This window comes from Equus caballus, chromosome 18, assembly GCF_041296265.1.
Source record: "Equus caballus isolate H_3958 breed thoroughbred chromosome 18, TB-T2T, whole genome shotgun sequence".
NCBI classification, from domain to species: Eukaryota; Metazoa; Chordata; class Mammalia; order Perissodactyla; family Equidae; genus Equus; species Equus caballus.
Genome location: NC_091701.1, coordinates 46,576,031 through 46,600,384, shown reverse-complemented (window position 1 = coordinate 46,600,384; position 24,354 = coordinate 46,576,031). Strand labels below are relative to the sequence as shown.

Genomic DNA, 24,354 nt, shown 5'->3' with positions numbered 1-24,354 from the left:
TTCATAGACAGGAGGAGGAAGTTGGGCCAGCTGTTGTAAACAAAGAACCCACTCGAAGAATTGAGAGTTGGAAGTATAGTGGCTTTTTATTGGCTGAGTTGTGACAGTCTCTCATTGGCTGAGCTCTTGCCAGTCAAGAAGAGGAAGTCTTTCTTTCCCCTGTTGGGCTCTATTATCCGCACAGGGCATGAGAGCTTCCACTTTTGGCCTCCCAACTCCATTTTAATGAGGTTTCTGTTTATTAATTTCTTATTTTATCCTTTTGATCAGGATCTTTCTCTGAAAATATTACTGATCAAGAATCAGGTTTTTCTGGTTTCAGAAACCTTTTGTCCTTCAGTGCCAGGAAGGACCCGTCCTGGATGTCGCGTCCCACATCGACCAGAACTTTTGAACAGTTTGAAAACCTATTGTGGCTACATTTGAGTAACAAGGAAGGGAGGAAGGGAGAACTCTCAGGCACTTTTTATCTAAAGTCCATATATTATCAAGGTCATAGGCACTGGAGATCATTTGAAGTATTATGTCATTATGAAAGTTTTGGCAGACAAAATTCTAGCAGACCTTGTTTGGACATCTTGGGAAAGCTGTCTCATGGAATGTCGTCTGCTTCAATTTGGGGAAATTTCTACTTTCAGGTCACCAGACTATGTGCAGGTCTAGCCAGAGTTTGGTCCTTTCTTTAGGTGTGTCACATGAATCCAAGAATCTCTTTCCTGGAGTTTGGTGGCGTGAGAGTGAGCAGTGTCTGATAGGTGAACTTGAAGATAGTCCTTCTGGAGGTGTCTTTTCCAACAGCTGAAATCTCCAGGTTGTGAAGCGTGATGCTCAAGTTCTCTGTCTCCTGAGAGCACTCTGTGAAAAGATTGCTTTACTAAAACATGGTTATTTTTAATAGAAGCAATTAGGCCTTTGCAGTGTTGGAGAATGTCTCCTTTTATCAGTTGTGGGTCAAGAGAGGCAGGAGCTGAGTGCGTTGAGCATCCTGTGACTGTTGTAAAGAGTGAGAGTTTAAGAGCTCCAAAGTGGGTGAATCTGAGATTTAGAAGAACCAATGACAATGCTTTTGGCCAAGGTAGTTGAAGGGTCTCTACAAGTTTTGCCAGTTGAGTCTTAATAATGCCATGAGTTCATTTGACTAAACCAGATGACTGAGGGTGGTTAATACAGTAAAAGTGTTATAAAACCAGCCAAACAGCAGACTTGTTGAAGTACCTGACTAGTAAAATGGGTTCTTTGATCACTGTGAAGCTTGAGACGAGTTCCTCAGGCAGGGATAATCCTTTCCAAGATGACTTTAGCCACAGAAGAAGCAGTAGCCTATCTACAAGAGAAGGCTTTAGTCCACTGAGAAAACATACAAACCATGACTAAAACATATTTTTATCCATGAGATGGAGAAAGTTGCATGAAATCCACTTGCCAGTCCTCGAATGGTCCATTAGGCAATTTTAAATGGGAGCGGTATGAACAGGCTTTGCTAGGTTGTATTTTGGACAAGTGGGACAAGTAAGGTAGGCCCTTTTTCTGGCCTTGTTAGTAATTCCCCACCAATATTGATTAGTGAATGCCCTTGTTTTGTCAGTGGGACAATGGTTTAATGCCTGTGCAGTGATCAGGAGTGGGAATTTTAGAGTCTCTGGTAAGACTGGGTTGTTATTTGGTCTGAACCAGAGCTTTCTTATTTTATCAAGCCAACAATTGTTGAATTTCCGATCCTGTTTTTCCTTTTCTGAGGCCAATTATTGGGCTTCTTTAGCCAGTTTTTCTAAGTTATCATTTGGGAAAATATCCCTTTGGACCATGACCGAGATTTGGCTGTTGTTGCTTCATTTAAGGGCTGTATTCCTTGTGGAAATGTTAGCAAGGTGATTTCCTTGAGTTTCCAGAGAGTCAAGTTTAGAATGCCCCAGGATCTTTATAATAGCTAAAGTGGCAGGTAAAAGCATAGCATCTAATAATTCTTGAATGTAGGAGTTATTTTTCATTTTATTTCCACTGGAAGTAAGGAAGCCACGTTGCTTCCACAACATTCCAAAATCATGAGCTACTCCAAAAGCCTATCTACTATCAGTATAAATATTGGCAGTTTTACCCTTGGCTAAAGTACAAGCCCATGTAAGAGCATATAATTCAGGCTGTTGGGCCAAAGTAGCCATAGGTAAAAGTGCTGCCTCAATGATATCACAGGGAGTTGTAATAGCATACCCAGCACAGGATTTGCCATTGTCACCTTTTATATAAGAACCGTCAGTGAACCCTGAGAAGTTAGCTGCAGATCATCACAAAGAGTTAAAAGGTGATCCCTCAGCATTAAGCAGCCATGAGGGACTTCATCAGTAATGGAGGGGAGAACAGCAGGGTTAAGGTTATTACAATGTAAAAGAGTTATGTGAGGAGCAGTTAACAGAAGGATTTCATAGGAGGAGAGGTGGCTGACTGAAAAACGTTGAGTGTGATGAGAATTCAGGAGGGCTTCTACAGCATGAGATATAAAAATGGTTACAGGGGATCCCACAATGATTTTCTTGGTGGCCCTAACAAAAACGGCAGTGGCAATAATGCTCTAAGGCAAGGGAGTATCCCTGTGCTGGAGGATCTAGTTGCTCCTTATAATACCCTATGAGTAGATGCTGTTCTCCATGTTTTTTTGGGTGAATACCCCAAGGGCATTCCCTTCCTTTTCATATTCAAAAAGGAAAAAGGGAATCTGATAATTGAGATGTCCAAGAGCAAGTGGTTCATCAAACTCTCCTTTAAGGCCTTAAAGGCTATGTCATCCTCTTCCCATAAAATTGGGTTGGAGTTGTTGTTCTTTAGTAAAACAAACAGAGGTTTGGCTGTAAGAGAAATTTAGAATCAGGTTTGGCAATAACCAACTGTATTGAGAAAATCTCACAGTTGATGCTTAGTTTTGGGTTTGGGGAAACTTAGGGCACCAGGAAGCCTATCTGACTCTAGGTGTAGCCCTTATTCTTGATATCAGATGCCCTAAATATTGAACCTGGTTTTGGGCAAAATGCAATTTTTCCTTGGTGACTTTATGTCCCTTTAAGACTAAAAGCTTTAGCAAGTGGATGCTGTCTTCCTGTGAAGAGGCTTGGGAAAGAGAGCAAAAAAAAAAAAGCAAATCTTCCACCTAGTGCAGCCAGGTCGAACCCTAGGGAACTTGATATCATCCAGATCAGCCTTCAGAATTTTTGAGAAATTAGAAGGGCTCTCAGTAAAATCCTGAGGCATTACTGTCCCAGCGAATTGTTTTCCTTCCCAGGTGAAAGCAAAAAGGTATTGACTGGCTTCACCAACTGGAATGCTAAAGAATGCACTACATAAATCAGTTACCCTAAAGAATTTGCTCCCAGTGGGAATGGACGTTAGTAGTGTATGAGGGTTAGGAACAACAGGGTGTGGAGGGATAACAGTGTTGTTTATTGCTCGGATGTCCTGGATAAACCTCCACCTTTGGCCCTTGGGTTTTCTTACAGATCAAATAGGAGTATTACAGAGACTAGTACTAGGGATAATGCGACCTTGAACCTTGTAATCTTCTATTATAGGCTTTATACCTTGAAGGGCTTCTTTACTTATAGGGTATTGATTAATTTGGGGGAGAAATTTTTGAGGGAGCTATTTGAATCTTGATAGGAAGTGAGCTGTGAATTTTACCAATATCAGTTGGTTTTGTCCATAAGGAGGTTTGGTAAGCTGATTCAATAGGGATAAATGATCCATATTTCTGGAATCAGCTCTAGAACCATCAGAGATGGAGCAAATAAAAGATGTCAAAGGGTCATTTAATTCAGCTGGTCGGCTGTTTTGATGGCTACTGTGAAATTCTAGAATTATTTCCCCCTTTTGGGAGAAAGAAATTCCAGCATGATACTTTTCTAAGTCTCAGCCTAATAGATGGATAAGAGTGGAGGAACTAAGGAGAAGAAGGGTGTTTATTTCTCAAAGGGCCTAAACTGAAAGGAATGGGTTCAGAGACAGCAACCTCTTGAGATTTATTAGAAATCCCCACTGTTTGAACTGTTTTAGTACTCCGAGGCACGGTCTACTTTATAGTAGTGGAGTTAAGCACCCAGAGTGTGGCTTCGTTGTCAATTAAGAAAGAAGAGATTACTCTGCAATCTGGAGAAATATTTCTCTGAGCCAATTAAGAGGGAGGTTTGGGAAGAGCCCTTGTAGCTCCTTAGAGCCCCGTCATTGAGAATTGGGAGGGCTTTGGAAAGGCTGATTAGAGGACTGAAGGTACTTGAAATGCTTAAATTCGTATCAATCTCTTTTCTAGTGTCCTGGCTCTTTGCAATAATTGCAGAAACTAGGAGGTTTTTGGTTCTGTTTAGGGGCTTTCGTTTACTAGAATTGACGATTAATAATTTTAGCAGTCTTTCTACATGAGATGACTCATATAGAGTGTGAGAGAGTTGGTTTGCCAGATTAACTAAATCTAGATGGACATAGTTTCCTGTTCCATCCTGGTCCTTTTTACTTTAAAGGAAAGGTCCCAGTTCAGCCCATTAATAAATTTCGAGTTAAAAACTACGCAGGTAAAAAACAAAACAAAACAAAAACTACCCAGGTGGAATCAACATTTGGAGGAAGACCAGAATTGTCTTTAAAAATAATCTGAAGTCAATTGTAATAGTCATGAACTGGTTAATCAGATTTTTGTGTGCAAGCCTGGATTTTGTTCCAATTAACAGGCTTTGGGAAAACGCTAGGAATTGCCCTATGAAGTTGCCTAGCAATTGCCTGAGCCCAGTCATACAACAGGTCAGCGAGTAGGTCTCCCAGTTATAATCCTAGGTACCTTTCATTATTTTCCCAATTAGCAGTTTTCATTCAATGCTGGGCCTGGCCTTCACTGACAAGCTGAAATAAGTCAGAGAAACCCAGGTTTGATACGTTTGAATGGCTATATTACATTACTCAGCAAATCTCTGAGCATCTTCTGTTACTTTGGGAAAATCTTTGACTGTGGGTCACAGTTCAGCTTTAGTCCAGGAAGTACAGGAAATTAAGGATTTAGCCTTTGGATCCTCAGGGACAGGTTCTGATGGGTTCAGAGGAAGAGGGGAGTGGGGAAAGGTTCAGGGAAAAGGGGATGTTCGGCAAGAGAGTTAGTATGGGGCGTCTGAGGGTGTAGGTGAGGTGCAGGTGGTATAGAGAGGAGGGAGGAAGATGGTCCTGGAGGAGAGGAAGTTGAGGCTTCACAAGCCATTTTATCTTTCTCTAATCGTTTGTTCACTTCAATTCATCTTAAAACCTTATTTTGCAAAAAGGCAGTTTTAGACTCCTGGTAACATTTGGAAGCCTCAAAATACCAATTGAACTAAGCCTTCCATTCAGTTTTGGAAATTTCACAGTTATGGTTGTCCAATTTGGTTTTAAGAAAAGTATAGGGAGTCCATAAGTTCCCCACAATGGCCATGGGTGTTCTAAATTACTTTTGGTTAAATTGGTCTGTTTAGTTAGAAATATGCCTGAGGAAATCCTGAAGCTTTTAAACATAAAATTGGCCAGGGTTCCTGTAGGAGAGGCACCCTTGAAATATTTAGATAATTGGGATCCTGTTTTGTAGAGGTTTTTCTCTAAAGCAAAGGAATAATTCTCAAACAGTTTGGAAGCCAAATACAAGGCAGTTCCAGTAGAAGCAGTCCAGTTTCCGTAAGATGAACCAAAGATTGAATTAACACAGTTCCAAAGGGAATCAAATTGAAGGTTGATCAGTGCAGTTCCACTGGGACAGCCTGCTCCTAAGGGAATCAGGCTGAAGTGCCAGCTCAGTTCCAAGTTCCTAAGGAACTGGACCGAAGTCTTAATACGGTTCTGGTAGACACAGCCTGATTTCAGAAGAATCAGGCTGAAGTGCCAAGAGTACTCACAAAGGAGTCCTTAAGTAGAGAAGGACAAAGCTTTAAAATAGATCTCAGGGGCTGGCCCTGTGGCCGAGTGGTTAAGTTCGCGCGCTCCGCTGCAGGCGACCCAGTGTTTCATTGGTTCACATCCTGGGCGCGGACATGGCACTGCTCATCAAGCCACGCTGAGGCAGCGTCCCAAATGCCACAAGTAGAAGGACCCACAAAGAAGAATATACAACTATGTGCCGGGGGACTTTGGGGAGAAAAAGGAAAAAAATAAAATCTTTAAAATACATCTCAAATAAAGCCTAGAGAGCCTCAAATGCAAAGAGGGTGGAAGCTCGGATCCAGGAGAGAAGACCTACCCTCAAACTCCTGGGTCGGCAAGAAATGCAGCGAGCCCAATGGGCTCTGTTGTGGGTACCACATCTGTTTGCTCACCAGCCTTGGAGTCATTGGGGGTCTTCTCTGGATCCTCGTACAGGCCACAAAAATGTTGACCTTAAACAAATAACCAGTTATTTATTCAGCAAAAATAGTTTTATTCGGGATCAGCAAAGAATTATAATTCGGAGTCTGCAACAGTGGCAAGCCATGTGCAAGACGGAAGCAGCAAGGGGAGGAGAAGCTCTTTTATAGAGGGGAAGAAGTCTGGGAGGGCTACTGTAAACAAAGCATTCACTGGAGGAATTGGGAGTTCGAAGTATGGTGGCTTTCCATTGGCTGAGTTGTGACAATCTCTCATTGACGGAGCTTCTTCCTGTTGGGCTCTGCTATCTAGGTAGGGCATGAGAACCCCTTTTGGCCTCCTGCCTCCATTTTAATGAGGTTTCTGTTTATTAATTTCCACATTAACATTCTTGGACTATGTGCTTTTTCACCTGGAGGGGCAACCATCAGTATAAAGATGCATCTTATCTTGATATTTTTCCATCTTAATTTGCATTTAAACAACATCCCCAGGTGATTCATTGTCACATTAAACTTTTAGAAGCCGTAGTCTAGATAACTGGAAGCCACAGTTTTGTAGTTAGATTATTTTTGTGAGATTTCAGTTCTTTCTGTTCAGATGGAAGTATATTTTAACACTTGAGAATAATCCATTGATTTTTAACCCAGTCTCACAGACTGTTAGAATTGTGCATATTGTTTTAGCCTTTCAAAGTATCACTGTGGATATTTTTATTTATTGTTAATGCCTTTTGTGATGTCTTCATATATGCTAGGATATAGATTAATATTTCTTAGGATGAGAAGATCTCTGAATTTTAATTTTTTTCTAACTTTAGAAATTATAGGCATTTAGAATTTAGAAGCCCTCTAAATTTCAGTTAATTATTTTTCTAGTTTTTTTTTTTTAAAGATTTTATTTTTCCTTTTTCTCCCCAAAGCCCCCTGGTACATAGTTGTATATTTTTAGTTTTGGGTCCTTCTAGTTATAGCATGTGGGATTCTGCCTCAGCATGGCTTGATGAACAGTGCCATGTCTGTGCCCAGGATTCAAACCGGCAAAACCCTGGGCTGCCAAAGCAGAGCGTATGAACTTAACCACTCGGCTGTGGGGCCGGCCCCTTTTTTGTAGTTTTAAAAAACTGTTTCAGAGGCCAGCCCCATGGCCAAGTGGTTAAGTACGCATGCTTGCTGTGTGTTCCACTTTGGTGGCCCGAGGGTTTGCTGGTTCAGATCCTGGGCGTCGACCTGGCATCACTCATCAAGCCATGCTGAGGTGGCGTCCCACATAGAAGAACTAGAAGAACCTACAACTAGGATATATAACTATGTACAGGGGGCTTTGGGGAGGAAAAAGAAAAGAGGAAGATTGGCAACAGATTTAGCTCAGGGCCAATCTTCCTCACCAAAAAACAAAAACAAAACTGTTTCATAGTATTCCCCTCTCTTCTTCTGTGAATGTGATCTTTTATAATTAGCAAATAAACATTTTGGACAGGTGTGTTTAAAGGTTTTAGAACGATTTCAAGAAGAATGAACTCTTTGTCTGCTAATCATTTCTAATGTGCAAATATAATTTATCATATCCTGAGTTTGTTGTTATGTTGATTTTTTTTTTCCAATTCTCAAATTTATGAATCCAATTGGAGGTTGATTCTGGGAGAGATTTATTTTGTTTCATGGGCTGTTTCCACATAGGTCTTCAAATTTGGCAAGTGGCATGGTCTAGGAACATGGCATTATTCCCAGGAATAGAAATTGAGTCCTGGTTTTATTTTATTCATTCATTTATTGTGTGTCTTTTGGATTGTTTTATTGTTCAGAGTCTCAGTTTTTCATTTTTGTGATGGGAATAAAATATTTTAAAAATGATTTTACAGCATCATAATTTGAAGTAAAACCTCAGTGCCTCATTTATATCAGCATGAATCCCTGAACCATTTTAGGAAACTTTGGGTCATTCTTGCTTTGGATTTTATCTTCTTTCTCTATGTCAAAGTAACATTTTCTCAATTTTTATCAAGAATCTCTTTTGAAAAACCTGTCTTTGGAGTACTAGAAATTAATAATTGTGGTTGCCTTTGGATAGATGCAGTCCTTTCCTTATCGGGTGCTAATTTTGATTTTCCCAAAGTCTTGTGACCTAGACCAGAGATTCTTAACCTTTGCTGCCCTTTAGAATTATTTAGAGAGTTTAAAATAACAACAAAAGCAAGGCCTAGGCCCTGCCCCTAGAACAATTAAACTCTAGAGCTGGGGCCTAAGGCACTGCATTTTTAAAGAGTTTTCCACTAATGTGTATCCAGAGTGGAGAACCTCTGATGGAGATGCTTAATGATGAGTGTAATTTATCGTTAATGGAAGCCTGATATTGCACATTAGCAGCAAAGAACAGAAAAGTCATATAAAATCCCTGGGGGATCTATGTTGGACTCTTCAAGTGATCAACAATCAATAAAATAAGACTATTATTCCGTTCAGAAGTAATCTGAAAAGAGCAAAGCATTCCCATCCTACTTTAGTAGACTCTGCTCCTAAAAGCTGTCAATCTTCTATTGTCAGGATCTTCAATCTCTTTCTCAATCTTTATTTCCAAAATTACGCTCTGAAAACAGTTTTGATTTTGTTTTGTTTTTAACTCATTTGTTCAGAAAACCTCACTTGAGGTGATATAAGTCTATTTGTAGTTTTTTCCTTATCTCCTTACATTTAGGATATCAATTCTTGACTCTTAATAACCTTATATCAGATAACTTCCTTTAAAAGTTCAGGATTTTACATCAGACCTGAGTTTGAACACAGTTGAGGAAATGCTGCTCTTCCCCTTAAGCTGAATGACCTTGGCCAAACTGCTTAATCTATTTGACTCTTAGTGTTTATCAGCAAAATGGGAATAACATAAACTTTACAAGATCGTTGGAAGACTAGAAGAGAATTTAGTAAGTGTTAAAGTATCAGGGATCTAATGGACATTTAACAAAAATTATTGGTACTGAACCTCTTAATCTCAAGTTTGTGTGCCTGATGCACAATAAGCTAATCACTGAGACACCAGTCCTTGGAAATGGAGAAAGGCTTATTTGGATTGGCCAAAATAAGAAGGCAGGAGGATAGGTTCTCTCAAATCTGCCTTCCCAAAAGAAGAAAGCAGGGGGTCTTTATAGAGCTGAGGGCGTTGGGAGGAGAAGTTTTGGAGAAACAAAGGGAAAATATGTGTTTCTTTCACTCCAGATAAGGCCTTGGACAATCAGACTTCTGCCATTTCCTACCTGTATCTTCTACTTCTGCTGTACTCAAGGATTGGCCATGTCTTTTCTTGCTTTTATGCCTTTGCGTCTGCCATTCCCTCTCTCTCCTCTCTTGTCTACCTGCTTAAAAATTGCTTGTTTTTAAAGATTCTACTCAATGATGGTGTCATCTCTGGAAAATTTTCCCTAACATTTCTCCTTCCCTTCCATGTGACTTTCATAGTCTCCCATCATAGCACATACCACACTGCTTTGTGGTTGCCTGTTGATGTGCCGTATTTCATACTAGTCTCTGCTTCTTGAAGGTAAGAGGTATCTTTAAACTTGTAGCCATAGCCTAGCACAACATTTGATGCATAAGAAGTTGCACAACCACAATTTTATGATTCTGAAACTCTCTGTATTATGTCTTCAAACAATGTAAAAAGCTTAAAAGGTCATTTTAGTCCTTATATGAGGCTCTTCAGGCAACCAAAGCTCAGAAATAATTGGAATCTCATTTTTATGGGCAAAATACATCATAACTGAGGTATCTTTTGGAGCCAAAGTATCTATTCCGAACCACAAAAAATATAGAGCAGTCCAATTAGAAACAGTATATAGAAGTAAGTGTTCAAGTTCTGTCTGTTTTGTTTATTCAGCTTAAAATTTCCTGCTAAGGGCCAGAGAATCCATCTTAGAACTTGGTTTTCCTCTTTTAAATTTAGTGATAACTTTGGAAGAGAAGCTGAATAAAGTGTCAAATTAGTTTCACTTCTATAAATAACACTTTCCTTAAAATATGTTTAGGATTTAGGGAGGACAGGCATTTTCCTTACCCCTTTGCCCTTGCAAATTACTTGACTGATTTTACCACTGTAGTGGTGCCTGAGTATGTAATTGTGTACTGAAACCCTTTCACATTACATTTGTTTAAGCATCATGAAGAAAATTGACCTTCTCCATGATTCAGGCTGTCATCAGTGTCCTCTTTTTTTTGTTGTTCCTAGTGGCCCATATTAGGGCATAGTAAACATGTTGCTCTGTTCTTAGGATGAACTGCCCGCAGTACTTTATCAAGCCAAATGCTGCTTCTATAGCTCAGTGATCTCTGTTACCTCTTTAGAGACACTTCGAGTTAAGCTTATTACCATTTTCTTTTTGCTATTAGATTTTTGTATTGCTGTGAGCTATTGAAAATACCTGTTATATAACAACGCATTAGAGGCTCTTAATTTCCTAGTCTTTATTGGTTCTGTCATGATTTACAAGTACTATCAGGTAAGCAGATTTGGGGAATGCCAGTTTACTTGTTGGTGAAGCTGCTTTATAATCTTAACTGGTTTAGTTGGAGTGAAAGTTCATAGGTTGAGAGCAAACTTCATAAAATAAAAGGTACTATGCCTGACAGTACCTGTCAGTATACCTTTGCTTTCTTATAGATTCCCCCTTTCTTTATAATTAGTTTAATGAAGTCCTTGGGCTCCTTGGTTATGAAGTTATCTTTTTTTAACTCAAAATATATTTATAAAAATAAGGTGTGCATATCATGTAGTAGATATTAGCTAGAGTTAACAAAGAATGTATTTTTTACTGGAGAGAAGTCTCTAATATTTTATAGCCCCAGTAGATTGTAGTTAGTTATGGCAACTGTGTTCTTCCAAAAGTGCAATTTTCTTGAGGGCAAGATATCTGTATTCTTGTTAACCATGAGAGTACATTGTTTAGAGCTTATGTTCAGTTGTTGGCTGAATGAATGAATTGAACCACGCCTATAGGAATGAATAGCTACTAATGTCATCTATCATTTCTGTTTATAGGTATTACAATTTAAGGAAAACTTCTTGCCAGCAAATCTATGATAAAAAATATAAGTAACAGAGGAAACTATAACTGTTATTTGCCAAGTGACAAGCTTTTAGTGTCAGAATGGCTCACCTAAAGCGACTAGTAAAATTACATCTTAAAAGACATTACCATAAAAAGTTCTGGAAGCTTGGTGCAGTAATTTTTTTCTTTATAATATTTTTGATTTTAATGCAAAGAGAAGTAAGTGTGCAATATTCCAAAGAGGAATCAAAGTTGGAAAGAAGCATGAAAAACAAAAACAAGATGTTTGATTTAATGCTAGAAGCTGTAAACAATATTAAAGATGCGATGCCAAAAATGCAAATAAGAGCACCTGTCAGGCAAAACATTGATGCTGGTGAGAGACCCTGTTTGCAAGGATATTATACAGCCGCAGAGTTGAAACCCGTTCTTGACCGCCCACCTCAGGATTCTAAAGCACCTGGTGCTTCTGGTAAAGCATTCAAGACAACCAATTTAAGTATTGAAGAGCAGAAGGAAAAAGAGCGTGGCGAAGCAAAACACTGTTTTAATGCTTTTGCAAGTGACAGGATTTCTTTACACCGAGATCTTGGACCAGACACTCGACCTCCTGAGTATGTTGAAGGACATTCACTGTTTACTGTTTATCATCAGACTTCTCAGGGGTGGGGCATTCGCTAGGGTAGTTGCTTGTTCTTTAGCCACTCTGAGGCAAAAAATCAGCAAATGCCATTTATTTAGTCTGTTTTAATTATTTTTTGCTTATGATTATTGAGGCTAGTTATCCATATCTATGTTTGGTGAGGCATTACACACATGAAAATTTATTATCATAGAAATTAGAAAACTGAAGTCTAGATCTGACCTATAGAACCACAAGGAAATCCTTTGTTCTTAAACACTTTAGTTTTTCATCTATTAAGGTAGAAATATAGGGCAGTTTTAATGGGAAATGTGGGAGGTGAAGGAGTTCTGTTCCTCTCTGTATTGCTATAGAATAGAAGTGTTTTAAAATGTGCCAAGTTTTGGAGCTTTTAGGAACAGTATTTTTGTTGAATAAAAAAATTTGTTGAATAAATTCTCGTATTTATAGAATTGTCTCCCTTTAGCTTCTGAGAGGTCAACATTGCTTTTTATTGTCACTTTGTTTGCATGTTTATCTCAAGTATACAGTATTTTGATTGAGATTTCCCACCAAATTCTGCTGTGCTGTCTCTTTGTCCTCAATCATTTTAAGTGGTTAAAATGAGTTCTAGTGCTTTCAAACAATCTGTAGATTTGTTGAAAGTGTAAGATAGGGGTCCTGGCCTGGTGGCACAGTGGTTAAGTTAGCACATTATGCTTTGGCAGCCTGGGGTTTGCCAGTTCGGAGCCCAGGTGTGGACATATGCACCACTTGTCAAGCCATGCTGTGGGAGGCATCCCACATATAAAGTAGAGGAAGATGGGCATGAATGTTAGCTCAGGGCCAGTCTTCCTCAGTAAAAAAAAAGGAAGAAGAAGATTGGCGTCAGATGTTAGCTCAGGGCTAATCTTCCTCAAAAAACAACAACAAAACAAAACAAAAAAAGAAAGTGCAAGATAGACAAACTGTAAGCAAACAATGCCTACGCATTTTGCTTTCTAATTCTAATAGGATTACAGTTGGAAATGAACCTAAAGAAAAGTACTGTAGTAGACAGGTCTATTGCTTCACTCATATTTTTCTAGATTTATAATCATAAATACCTGCTCCAACTATGAGTCCCTCAATATTGAAGTTGTATAGATTACTTTGCTCTCTACTAATCTGTGGGATTCGAGGTTAAGTTGCTCATCATTTTTGAATGAATATGTGAATGTCTATAAAATATTCTAGCTATTATAACAGGGCAGAGTATAGTTCCTTTTTTATGTTAATAGGTTAAAATGCAATATTACATTTTACTGATTTTGGGGAGAGATCTTGACTGAAAAGCAATCCACATCACAATTCAAGAAGCATGATTTTTATTCTTTGACATGACAATCAAAGTCAACTCAAGCCTTTTTTTCCCAATATAGCATTGAGAAACTGCAATAATATTCAATAATGTTATTCATTACATAAGTGAAAGACAACTAAGCACATAAAGAACCTTTTTTTGGATAGTAATAGATACCTAGAACTCTGAAGAGTTGGTGGCGATTTAATACTTTCTTACTTTAAATTTAACCCGTATCAGCAAGGAACATATTTTCTGAAGAATTGTTCATCTTTTCCATGCTCATTAGAAATATAGATCCAGTTTCTCCCAAAGCCAGATAGTCATGTGGCTGATAATTTAAGCACATTTCTATGTGCCAAAATTTTCAAATGGTTTGACTGGGAATATGCAGTCACTTTGGCAAGTTATTTTAATTTCACTACTTTAAACGACGTGTAAAACAAATTTTAAACCATAAATTTAACATGCTGATACTTCAAAATAAATGGGGTTTATGAAATCTTATTGTGAAATTTTATCACTTGCATCAATAATATAACGTGACAATCTTACTTGATATTAGTAATTATCAGTTATGCAAATAAATCCTAGCTTAAACTGAGGGAAAGTCTTGCAAGATTAAAAGGATAGCACTCTATTAGTGTGAATTTTTGTGATGTTTTATATTTTAATTCTTCAAAACCTTTTTGTGATTCTTCATCAATGTTAATTAGTCACATAGCAAATAAATGTAGGGAAAATATTTTTTTAAATCCCAAAACTTCTCCAAAAAATGCTTATAGGACAACAAATCATAAGGTTTCTTTTTTCTTAAAAAAGAAAATACTATATAGTATGGAGTTTTTTATAATTTTTACCTATAGTTTATGTTGGTTTATAAACCTTTATGTCTTAAAAATACAAGCTTATATCTAGTCATTTGTTTCTGTGCGATTGTGAGTCAAGAGTATATATGAATAGGTACTGTGTGTTTGGAGTTTATTTTTAATTGGTAGTTTATCCAAAATTCAATTTAGAATAAATCATTTGCTTTCATCTACCAGTGAGGACAAATGTAGTTGTTTGCTTCTGACTGTGAATGTATAGTACACTTGGAAATCGTGAAGGCACTAGAGAGCAAAATCACCTTCACTCAGAGCCTTCCTCTCCTTTTTCTATTCAGTGGTGTTGACATCCTGTCTTAATGCTTTATCCCCAATCTAATTCCCTTTTTATCACTACAAATATTCCACCCTACAGCCCTCCTCTCAGAAAATGATCTGAAACACATTCACATTGAAGTATGGTTGTAAAAGTAATTAATGAGAGAGTTTGTAGGATATCTTCTTTTAGGATGGTTTTCTGAGGCTTCTAATACCAAACCAGGAGCTGTGGTATCCCCATTGGTGCTGGCAGAACAATGAAAGTGTGCTGGGCTCTTATCCCAATGAGTGAATAATTTACTTCCTTATCTGTGGGTTTGAACAGCGCTGTTGAATTGATCACACACTGTATTTATTATAGTGCCTGTTGCCTTTGTGGGAGGATTTCATAGTCTGTTGTCTAAAATGGTACAACCGTTTATGGTTTTTAAGTGAACAAAAATACAGTTAATAGACCACATATCTTTTATGTCCGAGGTTCACTCTGTTTGGTTTTATAGTGTTTTGAAGCCCTCTCCTGCATATTATTTCATTTGCTCCTCACTTCAATGCAGCAGGTGAGGGACTGTGGTGATCTCGATTCTCAAAGGCTGGAGACTGTACAGATCCTCCCACAGCCCAACAGCTTCACATGTAGATTATTTTCTTTGAGGAAGACGTTATGAAAATGAATTCAAGATCAATTTATAACTAATGTTTTTAGCTAATGGGTAGTACCACTGATTAGTTAGAAACCACTTAGGGTCTCTCTCCTTGTCCCTATCAATGTTTCATATGCCAGTAGGAGCACAGGACTTTTAACATGGATTTAGCAATTTTATTTTAAATTTATAAACGTGAGTTTTTAAAAAGGAAATTTTAAAATGCAAGGTCTTATTTAATTAAACAGTAGATTGGAGCAAAATCTTTAACATAACATAGCATTAAGTATATGGTAGGTACTTAATAAGTTTTTGCTGAATGATGAACATCGTAAGAAAATAGGTTTTATAGTGAGCTGTTTTTCCCGTTTTGGTTCGAGTAGAGATTAAATAAGCTTGGGAAATATTACATACTTAGGAAAGTATCTGATTTAAGGTAATCTCTACAAAGATGAATATTTACTAAAATTGCACTATTTAAAAATTGCAAATAATAAGAAAAATGGGTGATTTCTACAAGGAAGGAGAAAAACTTAGTTTTTATTTGCGCAATTAGAAGTATAAGCCATTTTTACAGGTTATCTAATTTGTTGGTTATTTTTCTTATATAAAATGTTATTTGTGTTTCAAATTATATTGTGGAGAAATCTTACAATAGCATGTTTTAATCCTTGACATGTAGTCTATATCAGCGGACTTGATCTCTGGGTGAGTGGTCTGGTTGTAAAAAAAATTTGTTTTGATCTGTTTATATTTACATAGCATTAAGATCATCTTACATAGAAAGAAACTATCCGCTATCATTTCTATGATGATAAACGTTAAATAATTGTAATTTTAGTAATGTTATAGCTGTGAAATAATGTAGTAAAAGTCATAATTGTTACTTCTTTGACTTCTTCTAGATGTATTGAACAAAAATTTAAGCGCTGTCCTCCCCTGCCTACTACCAGTGTCATAATAGTTTTTCATAATGAAGCGTGGTCCACGCTGCTTAGAACTGTCCACAGTGTGCTGTATTCTTCACCTGCCATACTGCTGAAGGAAATCATTTTGGTGGATGATGCTAGTGTAGATGGTAAGAAAGCTCATGCAAATTAGATTGTTTCCCAAATAAATCCATGTGATGTTGTTCCAAGTCTATTTGGTTATATTAGACTCTGTGTATACCATCTCAGAGCTTAAATATGATAGCTTAGATGGTATGTATGATGGATGAAAGTAGAATCCAAGGATGTCCATATTTGAATATTTTGGAGTTCAGAAATATATGAGACACCATCATTCATAGCTTTGTAGTCCTCAGTGTGAGACTTTTATCGTAAGACATAGTAGTTAAGAGTGCAGGCTTGAGCCTTGAGTCAGGCTGCCTTGGTTTGAATCCCAGTTTTGGTCCTAACCAGCTATTTAACTTGCAGAAGTTATTTAACCCCCTATACCTCAGTTTCTTATCTGTAAAATGGGGAAGATGCCGTATCTCATCAAATGTATTGTATGGTGTGTCATTAGTTTATATACCACTAGAATAAGAAAACGTCACAGCCCATTAAAACTAACATACCACTGATTATAGGAAGTATCTACTTGGACAGCTTAGAATTGAGGAAATATATAAATAGTGCATAATTCCTAGGATTCTTTTGAACATTATCTGAGTTAATATAAACAATATATTAATAATATAAATGAGTAGTTAAAAATCACTAGAGTCACTATATCCTGTTTTAGTTTGGCTCTTTTAAATGTTCCCATATTTTCTACAAAGTTAGCCAAATTCTTTAATGCATTTCCACTTAAAATTACAATAGTCAGTTACTATATTACGCATTTTAAATTGGAATCACAAGGCTAATCTGACAGATACTCTAATTTGCTAAATTTTCAAACATTACAAGTATTTTGTATACCAAACCGATACAGATTATTTCAATGATTATAAAATTTATTCCTGAACGAGCTCAACTTTGGAGCCAGATTCCTTGAGGTCAGATTCCAGCTCCAGCACTAACTAGCTGTTTCCTCATCTGTAAAATGGGGGTAATACTCTTTCATCAAATCCAAAGCACCATCTATTGTAAGATAAACCATTGCTTTATGTGCCATGAGAAAAGAAGAAAAGAACCCAATGCTGCCCATTAAGTGACATGTCATCAATTATAAGATGTATCCAGACTTCAGAAATGGTAGTGAGTGAATAAAGCATAAAATTATTAACCTGATTTATTTAATTATTTCTGCATACAATTCTAAGCATTCCTATGGTTTCAAAATCAAATATCCTGAGTGATTTGAGCTTTTGTTCTCAAGGTAAGTGAACATCTAGGTGGAATAAGTTTGCTTATCACTAGAGATTTTTGACCTGGATGTGAAACTTGTTCACCAAGTGGGGAAATTTTATAATTCAAGTTTCCTATGTTCCAGTTACGCACTATATACAGATCTCTGATTTGAATCTCCAGTCTTCTTACCCATGTTACTTTATCACTCAGTTGTGATCAGCTAATTTATTTACTGCTTGATCTGTTCTGAATTTTTTCTTATTCTTTCTGTCTAGTTGGACTGTAGTCTATGGAGTTTTAAGTGACATCTGATTAAGTTCTGCACACTTCTCATATATTTTATCTTAAAAAACAAAAACTTTGAAACCTTTCTCCTTTGGTTTCTTGAACTCTCCTCTCAGATGATTTTTATTTTGTTTGATTTTACAAGTTGTGGGGCAATAGGGGCACAATACAGCTACTTGTAATAAGCCTTCAATTGAAGGTAACTTCTGTTATTCAATTGCATGAACAAAATTAATAGAATTAAAGAAATTAGAATGAAAAGTGATATCCATTCATAATCTTTGTTTTAACTATTTTAATCTTTTCCTTTTCTTTCCTAATCACTGTGTAAATAAGCATATAGTGTTTATCTAACTATATCCATGTCAGAAATCCAGTTTTGAAATCTGACATTTCCACATAACATTGTTATTAACCCCTTTCTTTTACCTCAAAACTTTATTTTTAGTGACAGTGGTGAACTAGATGCATTTTATTTGACCTTTTGCCTTTGTTCATCCCATAGTGTTACTGTACATTATACTGCAGTGAATATCCTTGTGCTTATGTTATTTTCCTTCTTTTGAATTATGTCTTTGGATAAGTTAGGAGAAGTAGGGCTGCTGGGTCAAAGGGTCTGAATATTTTTATAATTCTTTATAGCAATCAACAACAGATTTAAAACAGTTTTCTTGGCGAGGACTATCTTTGCGTACTAGTGTGATATGTCTTATTGAATCAGTCAAAGAGCTATCTAATGAGTACCCACTGTGGAAAATGTGTCCCTTGTTGCTGGAAAGGAGCTTGTGAAGTAGAAACCAGAGTTCGTGCTTTCAGTTTGCTTAGGGAAAAACAGCACAAATATGTGGATAATCAAGTAACAAAGAGATAGTTAAATCCCATCGATGACAAACAGAAGATGATCAACATTTTCAGCGCATAGGCCATGTGCTAGTCCCTGTCTTAAATGCTGTATTTGTACAGTAATCTCTCATTCTATCCTCTCGACCCCCTGTGAGGGAGGATAGTATCCTCATCTCATAGATAAAGAAACTGAGATACAAAAAGGTAAAATAACTTCCCAAAGTCACACTTCTAAAAGTTTCAGTGCTATAAATTGAACCAAGGAGGTCTGATTTTACAGCTTTGTGCTCTTAACCTCACAAAAAGGGGTGTGCATGGGGACTATTTAGGGGGCAAGTAAGAATCTATAGGAAGTTTGGAGGTTGGGGAGAAATCAGAAATTTCTTAACACATTGAAATAGTGGGAGGGTTTATTGAAGGAATCTGTAGTGATCCGTTTAAAAAATCAGTCTCCAATACGACCTTTGAAATGTGTCTATTTTATAAGTTTCTCTTTTACAAGCCTGTGATTAAAACAAATACATATGATTATATTTTTAAGACAAATTACAATCCTGTTGTATTTCAGAATCTGAAATACTTAGAAGATGTTTAGAAACTTAATCTATTACTCTGAGACAACAATGTTTGAATACATTTATGTTTCCACAAAAGTTCCTGGTCTCTCACCTCCTTTATGAATGTTTAAGCTTTAAATAAGTGACTCTCTTATCTGCACCACTGGAGAGTTGAAAAAATATATATCACAGATAAAGTGAGAGTCATGCATTTGCTTCTGAAATCCCCCAGAAGCGAACATCTACCCAGGAATTTATTGATGTTCTCAATATTCCCAAATCTTTTTGAGCCTGTGCTGTGGGCCCAAGAAGCCTGCTTGAAGAATTGCGTTATATACTCAACAAGGAATCAAGAATTTAATGGTGAAAAAACTGGCTTAAGAAGTTATTTGAAAGCATGAACACCACTTGACTGACTTGATTAATGTGTTTTTCTTTTACCTACTTTCTTAACTCTTGCTTATCTTACTATGTATCTCATCCAAATGGGACTATTGAATATACAGCCATTACTAAAGTTTTGTCTAGTTTTAAACTTCATTTCTGATTTACATATCATTTCTTCTTTCATGTTTTTACTGGAAAAAATTCTGCGTCAGGAGACTCCAGAGCTTTTGAAAATTTTCTGCTGACCCTTTATAGAAATATTCCCAAACTGCTGTAGCCCGGAGTTTCCTACTTGCCTTTTTCTTGAGATTTCGGTCTTCAATTATTTTGATCACTGCCTAAATACCAGAGAATCTTTTTGATACTTGGCATTTTTCTATAAATTTCCAGATTTAAATACCAATTTAAAAAAGTACCAAATATCTTTTTGGCCAAATTCAGTCTCTTTCACTTCCTTAGTCTATTTTCTCCAACCTCTAAATGATCTTTCTTAACTCTTGGGGTCTGCCCCTTTTGAAATCTCTCACTTCCCCCAAATAGATTGCATTTATTGAAATGACATGTACAAGATAAGTGTATGTTATGATGTTATGCATTATAATAGTTCAGAAGTTAAGATTTGTATATGTAGATTTTTTCCAATAAAGAGTTAAAGACAAAATGTTCATCTCAGCGGTAGAATATGTGCAACTATTAAGATTATGAATGTGGAAGGATCATTGCCCTTTGGTTTATTTGTTAGCTTTCGTATGTTATATATGAAAATAAACTTAGGAAGAGTTAATCCTGATTTCCTTTTTTCTTACAGAGTACTTACATGGTAAACTAGAAGAATATATAAAACAATTTTCTATAGTAAAAATAGTCAGACAAAGAGAGAGAAAAGGTCTGATCACTGCTCGGTTGCTAGGAGCAGCAGTAGCAACAGCTGAAACGCTCACATTTTTAGATGCTCACTGTAAGTATATATGTATAAACACAGTTGTAACATTTTCCCTCCCCCTCCTTCTAATTTAAAAGGTAAGGAAGACTTTTCTTTAAATGCCTGATTGCATTTTCTATAACATCATTTTCAACGGATCATTCTAGCTATGACAGCCCACACAGATGACAGCTCTGCTTAGGAACTTCCTTTCACTTACACGGAGTTCTTACCTCCCTTCTGTTTAAGGTTCCTCAACTTGAATGTCCTCCAGTGACTGGCCTCCCCAGCGAGTTATCCTTGCCTGGGATTTTTTTCAGATGCTCATTGTGTCAAAAAAACCGAAAGACTTTTCCTTGTTATTCTTGATTCCTAAAATTAGTGAAAGATTTGTTTAAGTGTAGTCAACCCTATCATTAAACTTTGTCCTAGTACTGACACTTTTAATTTTTATATTTCAGTTTTGTTTTTTGTTTTTTTTCAGAGATTTGCATACTCCTTTGCCAAGTTAGGGGTGCCCCTTCCCCACTTCTTCTAGTGTCTGTCCCATAAACATTGGCAGTTTTTGTTGCTGCTTGAGTTTTTTTTTCCCCTTTGTATTTTAATGTTTTTTTGTGTGTGTCAGTGATTCTAGATAAAGTATTTAGAAAGTATTTTTAGAGTCGATGTTTAATGTGCACGTTAGGTATTACTAAAATGTCACTCACTCCCTCAAGCTCTAAATTTAGTGGATTTTACTTTCTGTATGAGTGTTTAGCTTTGAACTGGCCAGCCCTTAGGTTAAATTTGACCCAACTAGTGGTTTTGAGTCTACACTGATTGTTACGGAGACGCTTTTGGATTTGCTTGAGTCTCTTTAGAGCTAACACACCCAGTATTCTCTTAATACCAGGCACTTAAATAAATGAAGATAGATCTAAAGGTAATCCCAAAAAGGTGATTTTTAAAAGGAAATGGTCCATTCTGCAATATTCCCTCTCCTAGTCAAAAGTTAGAATAAAGTCAGGCTGGGCATTCTTCCCCTCCAAGTGAATGTGTCTGATGGTCCTCCTGCACCATGACTGTCAGACTCCACTGGATGGGGGCCCTGAGCAGGACTGCACACACTGGCATCTCCTGAACTCTCTGTGTGTTATGTGAGACAGCCTGGCCTGTGACCAGGGCCCAGACTTCATGGCACTCCTTGGCCCCATTTTCCATTAAGGCTGGGACAGATTTGAATGGTCTTTCTCCAACTGCTACAACCAGAATATTCTGACTCCTTAACTTATTTCCTCCCAAGACCTACTCAGAAAAATGAAGATTTCAATTACTGTATCTTATTCAGGGAGACAAATTTAAATCAGAACACTTTTGAGGCTAGGTGATATCAATTAGCAAAAAGTTATCTTTGATTCGTAGCCCATTTTAAAGAGAAACACATCATCTGATACTTAAATACATCCATATCATTTTGTTTCCATTCCAGAGTTAAAAGAAGATCAGTCATATGTAGGGAAATTTTCCCAACTATGTTGAATCTTGCTTTACTTTTTTCATTCTACCCTCATCTCACCCCAAGAATCCTTTAAGAAATCTCCCCTGTATAAATCTTCAAAACACAAATGACTTTGTTATTTTCATTTCTCTGTAAACCGTTTTTGGAAAAACAAAAAGAAAGAACACTCAATGTTTTCACTGAATTAATTAAAATTGTGTTCCTTCAGGCGAGTGTTTCTATGGTTGGTTAGAACCTTTGTTGGCCAGAATAGCGGAGAACTACACTGCCGTTGTGAGTCCAGATATTGCATCCATAGATATGAACACGTTTGAATTCAACAAACCTTCTCCTTATGGAAGTAACCATAACCGTGGAAATTTTGACTGGAGCCTTTCATTTGGCTGGGAATCACTTCCGGATCATGAGAGGCAAAGAAGGAAAGATGAAACCTACCCAATTAAGTAAGATGATTGCTCTCAAAGTCTTGTATACAGTTCAGTTATTTGAATATGTATGCAGTCTTTGCTTTTTGCAGTAATTGCCTCCAAGTTAATTCACACTAACAAAATAAAGAACACACACATTCCATATGTAGGGAACTGAAAAGTCATTTATGTACGTACTTAACACATGATGTTACCAAATAGGAAGCAGAATTAAGTGAGCTCTTATGTCTTCCTCATAATCATTACTTGAGAGTCTTTAAGCTTGGTCACACACTTAATTTTGCCCTGCTGGGAAAGGATACTTAAAGCATATCTTCCCTACAAAAACTTGACTTTGAAGATAGCATTTTTAGTTTTTGTGAATCTATATAAAAGCTTTGCAATTGCGACTTCTCTTTGATTTGTTTCTGAATTTAATTCAGATACTCTTCAAATGTTTTTTTCTTATTTGACTTTTATAACAAAGTTTGACAATGGATTTTTTTTTTCAGAACACCCACTTTTGCAGGAGGCCTTTTTTCCATATCAAAAGAATATTTTGAATATATTGGAACTTACGATGAAGAAATGGAAATCTGGGGAGGTGAAAATATAGAAATGTCTTTCAGAGTAAGTTTATAAATATAGCACACATATTAAATAGTAAAATATATATTTTGTTTTAATTGGCTGATACAGATTATCATGGAAGTGTACAGTCTTTACTTTTTGTGCTTTCTAAAATTTAATTGCTAGAAATTTTAGAATAAGGATATTTCCTTTTAAAATGTAGCTTAAAGTATTTATTCATTGCTGTGAATATAACAAGAAGAATCAGTGAAACGCCTGTGTCCAGGCAATAACACCAATTAATGCACTTACAGCTACTGAATTCCAGCCAAGGTAAACATAATTAAATCTAGTGCTTCAGGAAATGAGTTGGTTATCAAGGGAGTCAGAATGGAAAAACATTTATGTATAATTTTAAAGGACACTGAACTGAACTCTTTGGATTAAATGAGCTTTTTTTCCCCCTATACATATTAAAAGTTAATATGAGAAACAAAACAAAGGCTTTGGATGGTCTCCACATGTACTTATTTGATTTCATTAGTTCATTTTCTGCATGACTTTGTCATTCATTTTTCATCCCTTAGGTTGGAATGTAGTGGAAAAAGAACTCAACTAGGAGTTAGAAGATTTAAGTTTTAACTTTGGCTCCATCACATAATGGCAGTGATGATCTTAGCCAAGTTCAAACTGCTTAAGGGCAGGGGTCTTATTTTATTCATTTTAGTATTCCCAACCCCTAGCACATGTTGGATCTCAGGCACAGTTGGTTAAATTGAACATATTACTGAGTTTTCTCATTTGTTTAAAAAAGAAAAAAGAATGTGATCACTTGCCCTAATACTAGCACATTCTATTAAGCATGACTTCATTTTAGATTTTTTGCTTAGTGATTATTTATGGCAGAACCAATTTGATATTTAAGTGACTAAGTATTGATATAATGATTTGCCATTTTATTTAAAGTTAATACAAATAAACTTTTTGACCCTCTATCTCTAAATAGGTATGTATGAGTTTTTTATAATGACTAAGTACTTCTCAAGTTTAATAGTTTATACTTTGGTAATAATGGTCATCTGGAATTGTTTTCTTGATTACAAAATTGAATATGCAAGGAGTAAATAGAGTCTGGGTCCACTTACTGCAAGACTGCTAGTTTATGCCACAGAAGAGAGAATCTGTCATTCAAGTTAAGTGAATATATAAGTTGTGTAAGAAGATGGAAGTGAGATACAGAAGAACCTTTGGTCTTCTATGTATATTGGAGAACTTGCATAATTGTTTGCAAAAAAAGAAATTTTGGGATCCATTTTTATGAAAGATTTGAAATACTGTTTTGTTAAAATACTCTTTGAAAATATGCTTTTGTTGTCTTTAGTGTTTGCACCATTTAATAAAATTGTTCATGTTGAAGAACTTGAAGTGGCAGAGGACAGAGACTATTTGTGAGGTTATAATAAATCTCTCTTCTATATTTTGTTT

General features: G+C 36.6%; 1 protein-coding gene across 2 annotated transcripts in view; it reads left to right on the top strand.

Moving 5' to 3' along the window:
• GALNT3 (polypeptide N-acetylgalactosaminyltransferase 3) overlaps window positions 1–24,354 on the top strand; it is a 44,182-nt gene that overhangs the window by 10,439 nt on the left and 9,389 nt on the right. Inside the window, exons 1-6 of one of the 2 annotated variants that reach the window (XM_070241981.1) lie at window positions 10,713–10,822; window positions 11,362–11,985; window positions 16,027–16,199; window positions 20,281–20,430; window positions 22,101–22,335; window positions 22,812–22,929. In XM_070241981.1, the coding sequence (XP_070098082.1) occupies window positions 11,471–11,985; window positions 16,027–16,199; window positions 20,281–20,430; window positions 22,101–22,335; window positions 22,812–22,929 (1,191 nt within the window). In that variant the 5' untranslated portion in view covers window positions 10,713–10,822; window positions 11,362–11,470. Of the gene's footprint in view, window positions 1–10,712; window positions 10,823–11,361; window positions 11,986–16,026; window positions 16,200–20,280; window positions 20,431–22,100; window positions 22,336–22,811; window positions 22,930–24,354 lie in introns of those variants that run through there. The other variant, XM_023623066.2, reaches the window with a different exon arrangement.